Here is a 14,269-nt window from a genome sequence, read left to right as displayed (position 1 = left end):
ATACACGAAGTTATTGACCAAAACAGCTGGACGAAGTCACACAGAGCCATAACACAGAGGAATCAAGGTTCTAGATTCTAAATGGCTTTTATGGATAAAATCTCCTCATAAAATCACACTGAATTTGAAAATGGGTCATTGTCGTGTCGGTGTTTAGGCATGACCGAGTCCTGACTCTCGAAGCAAAGGGTTTTACCTCAGATCTCCACAGGACAGCACTGCCACAACGCCGATTATGTCAAAGAGCCAGGCCGACCACAGCACTAACTTCCCGGCATGCACGGTCTCTTTTCAGTTCATGCAGTATCTTGCAACTTCTGCTGAGAGTTCTTGCTGCTACTTCTTGATTGTTGATGAAACGCTCATACCAGAAAAAATCTACTAACTTAAGTGAAAAGCCACCAGACGACCTAGAAGCTCAATCGTCTCCAGTCGTCATCCTGCGGCCTGACGATGTGCTGTTTTTCTGCTCACCTTTCCGGTGGACTTGACTCCCTTCCAGACACAGAAGTAACAGACGAGCCATACGATGGCTAGACACAGAGCCAGCTTCCAGCTGATTGGACCGACTGTCTAAACTGCTGGAGAGACGAGCACCTCCCCCTGGACAACAACACACACACACACACTGTTAATGCACAATCACTGCTAAAAAAAAAAAACACTTTAAGGACCGGAGGAATCTACACTCACTCCCAAAACTCCATGACAGGGGAGGTGGCGTTCTCAGGCAGGCTGCTCCCATTGACTGTCTGGTTGCGGTGTTCGAACAGAACGCAGTCCTCTGCGGAGCACACACACTTGTTACCCCTTAAAGTTTTCACAGCACTGCCTCATATCACGACGACTCTTCTCTTAACTGACTTGTGTTCCACGTGTTGTTACGTGCGACCAGGGCAGCTCCGCCTTGAGCTGTGAGAGAGGTAGAGAGAGCCCAGGCCAGGATGACGATGTAGTACACGCATCCATGCAGGATCATCACCTGGCTGGCATAGCCGAGACCTGCACGGGCACAAGAAGACCAACAGTCGGTCGATATCGGGTGTGATGATTTACACAAGCAGACGTGTGCGGGGAGTGGCGGAACCACAAATAAATGAGCATCATTCGAAAATACTCTATTATCACTGCCAAGTCACTTGAGTTCCACATGAAAGCATCCATTTAGAGACACTCGACTTGCAGCCCAATTAGTACATCTCAGCACAGAACGAGTTAGACAGAAATGGAGTAGGAAATCCAGTCAATTTTCAAAATAAAACTCACTGTGCAGACTCAGGATTTCAAAAACAGACAAACTATGTATCCTATTTATGGTAGAAGCACAAAAATCAAGAAAGTTACAAGTTACAAAATCTGGCTTGAGATACACGAAGAGCTGGACGAAGTCACAGAGCCATAACACAGAGGAATCAAGGTTCTAGATTTCTAAATGGCTTTATGGCAATAATAAACTCCTCATAAAATCACACTGAATTTGAAAATGGGTCATTGTCGTGTCGGTGTTTAGGCATGACCGAGTTCTGACTCTCGAAGCAAAGGGTTTTACCTCAGATCTCCACAGGACGAGCCACTGCCGCAACTGCCGATTATGTCAAAGAGCCAGGCCAGACCACAGCAACTAACTTCCCGGCATGCACCGGTCTCTTTCAGTTCATGCAGTATCTTGCAAGCTGTGAGTTCTTGCTGCTACTTCTTGATTGTTGATGAAACGCTCATACCAGAAACAAATCTACTAACTTAAGTGAAAAGCCACCAGACGACCTAGAAGCTCAATCGTCTCCAGACGTGGAGGGAAGGCAGTCGTCATCCTGCGGCCTGACGATGCTGCTGTTGTTTCTGCTCACCTTTCCGGTGGACTTGACTCCCTTCCAGACACAGAAGTAACAGACGAGCCATACGATGGCTAGACACAGAGCCAGCTTCCAGCTGATTGGACCGAGCTCGTCTAAACTGCTGGAGAGACGGAGCACCTCCCGCCTGGAACACACACACACACACTGTTAATGCACAATCACTGCTGAAAAAAAGACACTTATAAGGAACCGAGGAAGCTATACTCACTCCCAAAACTCCATGACAGGGGAGGTGGCGTTCTCAGGCAGGCTGCTCCCATTGACTGTCTGGTTGCGGTGTTCGAACAGAACGCAGTCCTCTGCGGGAGCACACACACTTGTTACCCCTTAAAGTTTTCACAGCACTGCCTCATATCACGACGACTCTCTCTTAACTGACTTGTGTTCCACGTGTTGTTACAGTGCGACCAGGGCAGCTCCGCCTTGAAGCTGTGAGACAGGTAGAAGAGAGCCCAGGCCAGGATGACGATGTAGTACACGCATCCATGCAGGATCATCACCTGGCTGGCATAGCCGAGACCTGCACGGGCACAAGAAGACCGCAGACGGGCAGTCGGTCAGATATCGGGTGTGATGATTTACACAAGCAGACGTGTGCGGGGAGTGGCAGGAACCACAAATAAATGAGCACTCATTCGAAAATACTCTATTATCACTGCCAAGTCACTTGAGTTCCACATGAAAGCATCCATTTAGAGACACTCGACGTGCAGCCCACATCTAGTACATCTTCATTAAGACTGAATGATGGTCTTATGATGCCTCGAGTGGGTTAGAAAGCGTAGGCCGTAGACAAATAGCTATTTGTGGTCTCCTCTAATCTCATCAGATAAAAAGGCTGAATTTCATTAGACATGCGAGCCAGTGAGGAATTCCTACAGAAGCGTTCTTTGTCTGCGTTTGTGTGGCCTGAGGAAGAAGCTGCATATTCTTTGCCGCACACGTGGCCTTCACACGACGAGCTGTCAAAATACCGGTAACAATGTGAGCGCACGCAAATGAGTGTGTGTGTGTGTGTGTGTGCATATGCAGGGAATATGGGCCACGGGGCAGATTTGTCACTGAGAAGAAAATCAACGTCGAGCACACATATTTTATTACAATGTGTTTCCCAGGTGGTCCGGTTAACCCTCGACTGGCCTTAGCTACATGAGAATGTCAAGGCCTGCTTTGAATTCAGCGAAAATGAGTTCAACTGGAACATTTGACGTCCTCTGTGAGCCTGCTGAACAGCTCAGCCGCATTGGCCCAGTGACAGAAATATAATAAAAAAAAGGAATTCTGTTTACCCTGAAGGCAAAAAATCGACCCTGCTGTTTTTACGAAGAGGTGCCAAAAATGAAAGAAAACAGTCTCGGCACGACGTCCATTTAGTCGCTGTTCTGGAGCCCTCGATCATATCACCAGATATTCATAAACAGAGTGAGTTTGCCCAGTCGTCATGGGAGATCACGTGATGATGATCAAAAGCTCCAGAAGAGTTGAGACTGTTGTTTCTAAAGTGAAGAAGAGACTTTGAGGATCGGTTTGTAAACCGATATTAACCTTTCAGTACTGTGAAAGCTGCTGACGAAGAGCATGTGATGTGATTGAAAGCTCCAGATCAGCTACAAAACGGACTTCTGAACTCCAGTAGCTCAGTTTTGTGCGTGTGGGTTTCATATTTGTAATATTAAGAGGAAGCGTCATTCCAGTTTAAGAAGAACTATCAGCAGGGAGGGTTAATCGGAGCCCGACACCTAATTCTGAGCCCAGGGCCAGCAACCAAGTAACTCCGGCCATGTCTAACTTGTCAAAAATAAAAACATAATTTCCTTTAAAAAAAAAGATTTGGATCATCTAGCATCATGTGTCCAACTTCAAATAACTTCACACTGTGTTTTATTTCTCTTAAAATGCATCCTGATTCAATAAGATCTGCACCCGCATGCAGCCGGCTGGGCACGCCAAATCTGCTGATTGCAATCAGATTCTTAACACGATTTTTGGATTTCTCTTTTTCATGTGGACACAGGAATGTGGCGAAAGATTAGAGGAAAAGAGATGCAGTCAAACATGGTCTGATTCAAAGCAGCGACAAAAAGTTATTATGACACTGCAGTTGTCTGCACTCTGAAGTATCTGCACGAAGATTTATGTAATGCGTTCAACATGCTGGCGGACTAAAAGATGTTATTTTGTGGTAAAGTCGCGAGCAACGAGCGCAGAGAGAAAACAAGCGAGAATGTTGTCGTATAAATAATAATAATAATTAGCCGACAAATTGCAAAAGAAAATGATCAGCGACGATTTTGATCTTAATCTTTTCTTAATCTTTTTGTATGCATGTCATTCTCAAAGTTGTTTTCTTTGTCAAATGTGAAAATAGACGTCTGAATATGGCTATTTTCTGATCAATTATAGATCACAGCTGCAGATTAATCAATAGTAAAAACAATCATTAGCCCTGGCACACTAACCATTATGCAATGCAACCCAAGAACAGCAAAGTCTGCGGCCTACAGTAGACTACCGATGACACAGTTAGATAAGCGTACCTCCAAATAATGGGCAGATAGTCCTCCAGGCGCTGACCCCTCCCAGGCTGGTGTACTGTCCCAGTGAGGTCTCCAGGAGGAACAGGGGGATGCCGCACAGAACCAGGAACAACAGGTAAGGCACAAAGAACACACCTGGGACACCACACACAAGGTAATGAAGTATGCAGCCCATCATATAACACTAAAATTACTTTCACCCCGTGTTATCTGAACCTGGCAAACATAACACAATAATAATCTGTTATAAAACTTACAGCTGATAAGATTCAAGGTGTAAAAATATGAACCCATATAACCCCAACTCTGACAAACACCTTGCAAATGTCAAAAAGAGCCTCTTTACCTCCTCCGTTCTTGTAGCAGAGGTAAGGGAACCTCCATACGTTGCCCAGGCCGATGATCTGCCCCGCCACAGCCAGGAGGAACTCAGCCTTGCTCGCCCACTGGCCCCTGGCATGCAGGCCGTCGTCTTTGACGGTTTCTTTACCGCTGGGGAGGCTCCCTTGGTGGAACTTATTCAGCAGCGGGTCTCCTTGCTGAGGAGTTTTGTCAGCCATCACTGGTTCTGGCGGAGGCACGCACACACCCCTGAGGCGAGAAAAAAAAAAGGGAGAAGAGAATATGATACATACCCCGGAGAGACAAAACATAATCCTGAGAGATAATAAAAGCGCACGAGGCAAGGTCCACTCACATCTTCGCAAGCCGGGGAGTAAAATAACGAAAGTTCGGGTGTGTTTGGTGACAGTTGGTTTGGTTGCCTCTCTTATCTGTGATGTGTGTCTCAAGGACGGACATGCACGGGCGTGGGAGTCCTTTATCTGCGCTTCACAGCACACTCAAGGACTAAAATTGGCGATTTTGGCGATGACATGATCGAAATTCGTGCAAAGCTGCCATGTAACATCTTGAAAACTTGTTGTTGTTGATCAATACATCTGACGTTTGCTATGCATGAATGCATAGTTTATTGACCCAAACCAGATAAATATATTCATATTTATAATCCAATTTAAGGGTGTTTCATGTGTTTATAGGGACCTCTGTGTGTTGTAGTCCAGATCTTTTCCACACTTTTAATGATGTCACTACCACGTGGTATAAAATCATTTTCTGATGACGTATCAGGAGTAGGTGTGATCTGTTATTTCCACCTGCAGCAGAGGCAGAGGTTACGTAAAGTTTGGGGAAGTTAACGCACTCGCCCTATTTCCCTCCACATTGTTTCTTTGTTGTGCCACGTGACCACGCAACGTGACGAACGCGAGCCGCCCTTTCACTTTCAGCCACACAATAAAAAATAAAATAAAAAAAAACAGCACGAGTTGTGGAGATATATTATTATTACAGCAAATTAATTAAGCAATTAACACACGTTTATAAGTCTCTGTCTTTATTCTAAGCCGCACACCACGTTACTCTGTCTGCGCCGAATGGCACACGGGGTTTAGTCTCCCGGTGCTCTGCGCATAATGCGTAAATTAAATAAAAACCGTTACTCTGCATCATTATTTTACGTCAGGTTTGTCGCATGATAGGAGAAATGGCGGAGAATTCAACATTACCTTCCCTACCTCTGCGTTTCCTGTGGGTCTCTACACTACCAACCCACCCCGCGGACGCATGGAAGAATGGTTTGTTCCGGGTAAGGGTCGCTGTGTGTGTGTGTGTGTGTGTGTGTGTGTGTGGAGCTGCGCGCGCCTCTATCCAAATTTGCACAGGCGCTGCAGTCTGGCGCGTGCGTGTTTGCCAGTTATAAAGACATTTTAATATTTTAATTTTTAATAGATATTTATTATAATATTCACAATATAGCTTCATGGGAATGTAACATTAACTGACTGGACTAATGCCTTATGGCATTTATATCCTAGACCACCAGCTCCCAAACTGTGGTACTGGTAGTAAGCATCTCTGGAATAAATATATATAAATATATAATCTGAAATAATTTTTTAAAATGAAATTAATTAATTAAAAAACACACAACACTGCCAAAATACTATGCTGGAATATAATTAAAACTCGTCATCACATTCCTGCATGAATACCAATGACAGTATAAAGGATGGACAAAGCCTGAGTGATGTCACCCGTAGGTTTTTTCTGCTGGATGCTGCCATGTTGGATGTACTGCTTCTTCCATCTTCTTCTTCTAAGTCTAAATATCAGGGTATGGGTTGTCTAGACCATCTTTAATGGCACCTACTATGCGAAACGTCAAGCCTTAATATCATCTGAACTTCATCCCCCCTCACAGTCGTCGTGAATGGGGAAATTTGCTATACAGACAAAAATGGTTGTATGAAATCAATTTTGAAATTAAAGATATTTTTTTATTTATTTTTCTATTTTCTCTAATTTTTTACAAGAAAATCACTTCATCACTTGGTAACTGATCTGTATGTTCCACTTAAACCTATTTTCAACCTAGTCAAACAATGTCAAACAAACTGTACCTGTGTTTACCCTGTAAGGTGTGTTTTCTTTTTATCCATACAGACCTTTTGCTGAAACTTGGGAGAAACACCAGCCTTCAGCTCCTTATTGTGGACTGTGGCGTCTCAACCATTTAGGCCACCTTAAGCAGCTCTCAGCAGTTTTTTATGGGCTGTGTCATTGCCTGTGCTCATTCAGCTGAGCATTTATAGCCACGGTAAAATAGTCCGGGCTCCAGCTAACACTCTGCTTCATAGACTTCATTCAGAAAACTACATTCCAGTGTATAAGCATATTAGGTTATATTACGAAGTTTATAAATCACATGCATAAGTGGAGCTCAGAGCTTACACACATGCATGCCTGTGTTTCAGCTTGGAGGATCATGTGATACACTAAATTAAACTCCTCAAACTTTCTAAAAGCCCTAAACCTTCCTGAGCCTAAACACAGTTCTCATTGCGACTGTAAAAAACAGAACTTTGACTTCATGGTTGAAGTTTGAAGGCTCAATTTATGAAAATCAAAAACTCCAATACAAGATTTACCTTTACGCAGATGATATCACCATATTACTCGTTGCAACCGAGCTGTCTTCAGGACCAGATCTTTCCCAAATGTTACTGGACCATCTATGATTTTAACCTCAGCTGACTTGTTTGTTTCACTTCTCTTATTTCTAAAAGAAAGATTCAGCGTCCACTCCTTTGGCCAAGTATGTGTAATTTAAATCCATCAATGTGCTTACACAGGAATCGCTAATGACAAGGACAAGAAAGCAGAACAAATACAAGTAATGAATAGTCAGGGGTATTATGTACACAAGTATGTGAAAAGCTCCTTCTTGGTGAATGTGACCAGACCTGAAACGGAACAAAAACTGAAAAAGTACCAGAGAGCTGCCATCTTGGCGAGTTATCTGAAATCTGTGTAACTTGTTTTCCTCTGTGCTTTTATATATATATATATATATATAAACATCTGATTAAGAAGAGAGTATGTCTGTCCAACAGAAACACCACAACGTCTCCTCCATAAACTGCAAGTGGGAGAAACAAATAGAAAAATGTTATTTTCTATCATTTACTTGACCCCCAGAATAACCCTTATCATTTTTGATAAGTAGAAAAGTTTAGCTCTTTTCTACTGTCCTGGCAGGTCTGATATGATCTGCGGTCAGATTTCATGAGGAAAAGTTGGTTTTACTGGCAAAAGACTCCAGTCACCAGGATTTGTGTCTCCTGGTTATGCTACATTTCAGCCAATTATAACCACAGCCAATGATATTCCTCCTAGGGAATGAACAACAAAGAAGAAAAATCATAGTTCATTCAAACATAACAAAAAACAGGACATCCTGACAACTGTGGCCCTTTATGATTATATTGATAAAGATTTATGTTATGGCTAACATTCAACTGTTAAACAATGCAATCGCAATGATTACACAAGAGTGTCACCTCGCGGTGAGGTCAAGCTGGGTTTTTGTCTTGTCTTGTCATTTCCTGTTTTATTTTGAAAAGTAACTCTCCTCTCGTTTCAGGTCACTTGCCCTTCCTCATGTGTCACCAGTCGGCTTCTCTTCCCTGATTCCTGACTGTGTCCACCTGTTTCCCATTGCCCTCATGTGTCTTATAGTCTGTGTCTCCCTTTGTCCTGTGCCAAAGTGTTTCGTCTGTGTTCGTACACCCAAGCCTGCTCCAAACATTGTTCATAGCCAAAGTCTGTTTGTTCGTGAGTTTCTGTTTCTGCCACGTAGGAGTGATTTTTGGTTGTAATTTTTTCTTAGTCTTGCTTTTGGTTTCTAGTATTTAGACAAACCTATGCATACAAAGCACCAGCTGTTACCTACAACCATGAGTGCATATCCAAGTCTCCATTGTTGGAGAAACGTAACTTCTGGAGGTAACTACAGCACAAAACTTAATAGACTAGAAGCAATTCATTTCAATCAAATGGATTCTGAAGGAAAGGAAACAGATTGTTGAACTTCCTCATTAAAATATTTAAAAACATAGAAAAAATTACAGTTATAGCTATTTGTGGCAAAAAAATATCCACAGTGATACTGGCATTCATCAAGATTTAGTGAGTTGTTAAAATTACAGTAGCTTAAGTCCACAATTAAGTCCGTCTATTAATTTATGTTTCAGTATATTTTAATCTCCATCATTAGCAGGGAATCCCCCTCCAAAAAAAATATCTAAAAGTCAAGGGTCAAGAGTCAGGAAGTGGTAAATCATATACGATGCACAAATTCCTCAACCACACGTGTGCACTCCACTCACATCCTCTTTACAAAATGCAGACTCTGCTTTGCCTCCCAGGGGCCAAATAAAATCTCAGCGTTAAGGGTTCAATACAGTCGCCATTGTTCTGTCCTGACAAACCTGTAGCCCCCGTAAATGTGGTGCCACAGTGTGTAACTCAGACCAGCCGTAGCCGTACACAATTTCTGCAGGCTTTATGGCTGCTTTTATTGGTGTCTGGCATCCAAGGCAAGGGCAGTGGGTCAGTGATATACAGTGGTGTGCATTGTGAAACTCATCCAGCCTGCGTCTATCCTTTTGTATAGCTGCAAGTTTAAAGGAAGCAACCCATGCAGAAACCAAATGCAAATGTAATCTCTATGAGAAAAGATAGCAACACAAATCAACTTCAGGTGTTGGATATGCAAGTGAAATTTAGACTGGTCTGACCTTGCTTTGCCTTTAATTAAATTACAGTTACCTCCTTTCAACAGTGTCTGCATGTTTTGGGACTGGTGACAAGCAGAAGGTCTCAGGTTTACTACAGCGTCCAACAGTGACATCTCTTGATATATAGACTCAGCCGAAAGGATTCTTGACAACAGCCTGCTCATTCACTGTAAGCCAACCTGGGTGCCAGCCACATGTCTAAGGTAACAGGGCAATCCAGAAACGCTCCTGACACAGCAGACTTACAGAAGATGGTTACTGGCAACAACATACCCTTCGAGGTACAAAAGACGCTTTAATTCTCTTATATCAAACTGCTAATTGGACTGCAGAGGAAGTCTTGGTTCAGATATCCCTTTTCTGGATATCCGATGGATGCATCGAGGCCCAGAAACCGTTTCCTCAGAGGCTAAATTGATGTCAGACATAGACGTTGGGTTCCAAGATAGAGGTAAGTACAGTGCAGCTACCCTGCAGCACCTCAACAGCTTGAATGTTTGACAACACAAGGCCATCCTTTTGATTATAGTCAGACATCAATTAGACCAGAAAGGTCAATGTAATTCAATAATTTGAAGGATGATTCTGCATTCAGGTCAAACAAACTGCATGAAATAAAAGTGGTCTTCTTGCCTCATTTCAACTCTTTGGAAAAAGAAGGTCCTGATGTGGTCAACATCAGACCTCTAAGTCCTTACCTCCTTCCTGTACTCCACTTTTCCATGTCCTAAATAGGTAAACATTCCTGTGGCTTAACCCCTTTCCTCTTCAACCTGTGTGAAAAACAACCATTTAAATGTAACCTCTGGCCTTATGTCCACACTGTACCGGGTCCCTCGTGGCTTGTGGTAGGCCAGATATTTGGTGCTGATAATCTTTCCTGGAGATTTTATGGGAATGTTTTGAGGGGCAATTCCCTACATACGTTTTGTAACCACAGTGAGTTGTCCGGCGATGTGTTAGTGCTGCTTTTAGAGATTCATGAGGCTTCACTTGAAACCAATCTCAGCCTGTGCTTATTTGTTTTTCTCTTTTCTCTGTTGATTCCAATTGACATGTACTTCTGAGTTGAAACTGGATTTCATTTAGGGTCATCCACATCACCCAAATACCTACTATCACATTACTCAACAATTCTGCGGGCAAAAAGTTTGGTCTGTCCACACCAGTGGTTAAATGCCTTGACAAATGGGTAAAAGCGAGTATGAATGTTTCTTTGTCAGCAATCTGAGCGACCGTTTTACATTCTTGCATGGATTTTCTGTGGTATTTGTTCTCTGCTCAGAAGGACCAATCAACTATCCTCAAGTCAATTAGCTTACAAACTGAATTTATCACTTTATCCCTTAGCAAACTTCTGTGGAAATGCATGAAAAGTATAAGCAAAATAGTGCAAGTCAGATAACTCATAAGACGTACGATTACAAAAACTTGGTCAGTTAGTCTGGTAAGAAATCTGCCTACCAACACTAAAGCTCAATAGTTTAGGTTGGACAAAAATTAAACGTAAAGCTATTTATTTAGTCTACCCTTCACATGGTAAGCTAAGGCATGAGCTTACCTCTGTTTTTGTGGACGTGGATTCTCACTAAGCCTTCAGTAAGGTGGATTGATTAAAGTCGTCCGCCTGGATCAATTTGTGGAAAACCGAGTGGAACCCTGCCTCTCCGTTGCACGTCCAGCCTCAGCCTGTGCCAAACTGGGCTCTCCTGCCAATCTATAGGCAAGCTAAACAAACACAGATTCCTGTTGCGCACTCGGCCTGAAGTCGAGGGGTTAAATACCATATTATGGAATGTGGTGGTGCTGAAACAACAGTCCCATCCACTTTACATGTATCAACAACACTAAAGCAACATTTTGTGTAAAGCAAATTATGTCCACCACCATAACATCTTGATATAGCGTATATTACAACTCACAATAAATTGTACAGGACAGCAGTGTAATATTTGATACATTCATGGGATTGGTTAGCTTGATTTTGCAGAAGAAGAAGGATAAACACGAGTGTGGAAGTCAAGTCAGACTGCGAGTCAGCTACAGTGATTAAACCACCAAATTGGTTGTGAGGCACCCAGACTTTAATACTGTGGGTTGAGTTTGCCCCAGGGAGGAATGCAACACTGGATTATCTCAAAACATCAAATGATAAGCCCACCTCCCCCCTTCCGCCACCACCGACAGAAAATAGAAAGACCCCTGTTTTTGAACCTCGTGGAGAATAAAAACTCAGCGGGAATCTAACTTTGAAGACAAGTTGATGAACTAACTGACTGGAAGCTGTTAAGTCTACAAAGATAATTTGATTAATTTTCAGTGACTAGTAGCCCAAATATCTCCATTGTTGTGCTCATGACAACGTCGTGGGGGACCTACGAGGTAATTATATCATTACAGACCATCGATTCCATTATACCCTGATTTAATTATTTCATTACTGTGCTCTTTGCTGACTTGGCAGCTCTCACTGGCAAGGTTTAGCATTCCATAGACAGACGTTACATACACTTGGATGTACAGGAGCTTAACGGAGGGTTAACTCCACTGGGGATTTGTAAAGGGGGCCCCTTGACTCCCTGGCCGGCGAGGTTACCGGAAAACATGGCAGAGATGCATGAAAAGTGTTCAGACGGGAACATTTGGACATAACTGCCATGCTGTGTTGGTATATGCTTAGGGAATTTTGATGCACTTCCAGAGAGAAGTGAACAACTGAACTGAGGGATGATTAAAATCACAGCTGTAACTATAATAGAAGGTCATGTCCTCTGTACTGTGTGAGAAGAATGTGGGTGTTTTAATGACCTGAGGAGGAGTTTACTTTTTACAGTTACACACACAAATTACAAATGGAGGTTTTAATGCCCAAATCAGACATTTATTGGCATCAAAACATTTGTTTTAGGCCAAAAACACAAATCAAAATGATGGGATTTTGCACCTTAAAACTACCCTGAGCAAAGGGCAAAAGCTTTTTGAAAGTTGTACCTCATCTATTAAGAATATATACAAGAAACAGCGACTTCACTGTAGTCAATCCAAAGAACATAGCTAATTTATGAACTCTTATGTACCCTTTTTTGCAAGCTATATTGCAGTATTGTCATCTGTCCCTGTTGTAACTTATATTGTCTGTAACCGCTCCATTTTAGTTTTGAGGGGTTTTCCAAAAGCTCCTTTCATGACCTCACACTACTTTTAAAAAAGGTTTACTGAAATGTAAACAGACTTGTCTTGGGTTTTTGGTATATGCAAAAATGCAGCTGGTTGTTGGCATGAATGTACGCCTGAACCACGAGCCAGCTACAGATCTCTACACCCAATCTCCTGAAGCTATAGCCAATTTGCACACAGCTATGGTTCATGACATACAGTAAAAACAGAAATCTTGGCAACAGTTCAGTGCCGTTAGGGGAAAACTGGGCATTACTCTTCACTTTGTTCAATTCTCCTGCCAATGACTCATCATAAGGGGCAGATTGCTCAACACAGTCCAAAGTCCCAACACATGACAATGACAAATCTACAAAAGCCGCCTCAGCACTGTGGTTGGATCACATGAAATATCCGCAGTAACCTCTGGTAGGCGTTACAAAGTCTACGTAGCTAAATAGGGACACACAAATGACATCAAACTTTAGTAGCACAGAGAGGTGAAAGATTTGAACCTTGTTTAAGGTATCTTGACTCCTCTGCAGTCCGTCTGCTTTCAAAGCATATTTTGTGAAATAAAACAGATCAGATTCTAATTTTTTCTTACATGAATGTCCAGACTTTTCACATTTTTTTGCATTTGTTACGGTCCAAGCGGCTTTGCAGTGCATGCAGTATCTGATTTCACTATGGTTAAAAACAGTTTTAACCCAGTGCGTACAGCACACGGTTACATTTTCAAACTAAAAAAAATTAACATAAACCCTGTGCTAATGAGGGTCTTGGACCAACAATTGTGTTCTTCATGCTGCCAAGTACCATACACAGGTGTCAGGACTCCTGTGAATAATCTGACATTTTTGCTGTGTCATGCTGATGCGTGAGCTTGTTGCTCCAGTCAGGAGCACACGGAAGCCATGGACACAGAAACTGGAGGCACAGGAAAAATGATGAAACTCTAGTTGCGGTTATGTAAAAAAAGATCATGTGATACCTGTACGTGAGTTATGTGATGTTACGTGATATGATGAGTATAGGAAAGAAAACACCACAGGGTATAAGAAACTGGTTTCAAATGACTAAAACAAACCATTAGTTTTGTGTGTTGGACTTTAGACTCCTAATCATGCCTATAATCATGAATTTGCATGTTATAGTCTAAACTATATTCCATCATTGAAACAAACACAATATTACATTTATTACAAGTGTAATTTCATACTTAATAGAAACACATATAGATGCCTTCACACACACACACATGCACACAAACAAATATCAAATATCTTGCACCTACCAGTAGAATCTTGACCCCGTCCTCTCTTTAGTCCTTTCAGGTACTGGACCATAGAAACCAGTCTGTGCAGGAGAAACAATAAAACACACACACATACACACACCCAGGTCAGGTGGGAGGAGCAGATCAGTTTCTAGTTCTAGCTCCTATTTCCGAGTCAAACTTTAACCACATTTGATGAAATATAATGAATATGAAAAAAATTAAGGCAGGAAAAGTCAAAATAAATGTTCTTCACTCACTGTTTAGGCTTGCAGGCTCCTGGTGACACTCCAACTCTTG

At 42.3% G+C, this 14,269-nt stretch overlaps 1 protein-coding gene across 6 annotated transcripts in view; it reads right to left on the bottom strand.

The window, feature by feature from the left end:
• Positions 1-14,067, bottom strand: part of LOC104937995 (sodium- and chloride-dependent GABA transporter 2) — a 22,804-nt gene extending 8,737 nt beyond the window's left edge. The window contains exons 1-6 of one of the 6 annotated variants that reach the window (XM_027291757.1): positions 13,988-14,067; positions 4,740-4,984; positions 4,394-4,528; positions 2,236-2,376; positions 2,065-2,155; positions 1,848-1,980 (exon numbers count right to left, since the gene is read on the bottom strand). In XM_027291757.1, the coding sequence (XP_027147558.1) occupies positions 1,848-1,980; positions 2,065-2,155; positions 2,236-2,376; positions 4,394-4,528; positions 4,740-4,953 (714 nt within the window). In that variant the 5' untranslated portion in view covers positions 4,954-4,984; positions 13,988-14,067. Of the gene's footprint in view, positions 1-1,847; positions 1,981-2,064; positions 2,156-2,235; positions 2,377-4,393; positions 4,529-4,739; positions 4,985-5,090; positions 5,386-5,961; positions 6,069-7,383; positions 7,540-13,987 lie in introns of those variants that run through there. The other 5 variants (XM_010754320.3, XM_010754322.3, XM_019266836.2 and 2 more) reach the window with 5 other exon arrangements.
• Positions 14,068-14,269: the final 202 nt, after the last annotated feature.

Source organism: Larimichthys crocea, chromosome XIX (genome assembly GCF_000972845.2).
Source record: "Larimichthys crocea isolate SSNF chromosome XIX, L_crocea_2.0, whole genome shotgun sequence".
NCBI lineage: Eukaryota > Metazoa > Chordata > Actinopteri > Sciaenidae > Larimichthys > Larimichthys crocea.
This window is presented reverse-complemented; position numbering and strand designations above follow the sequence as displayed.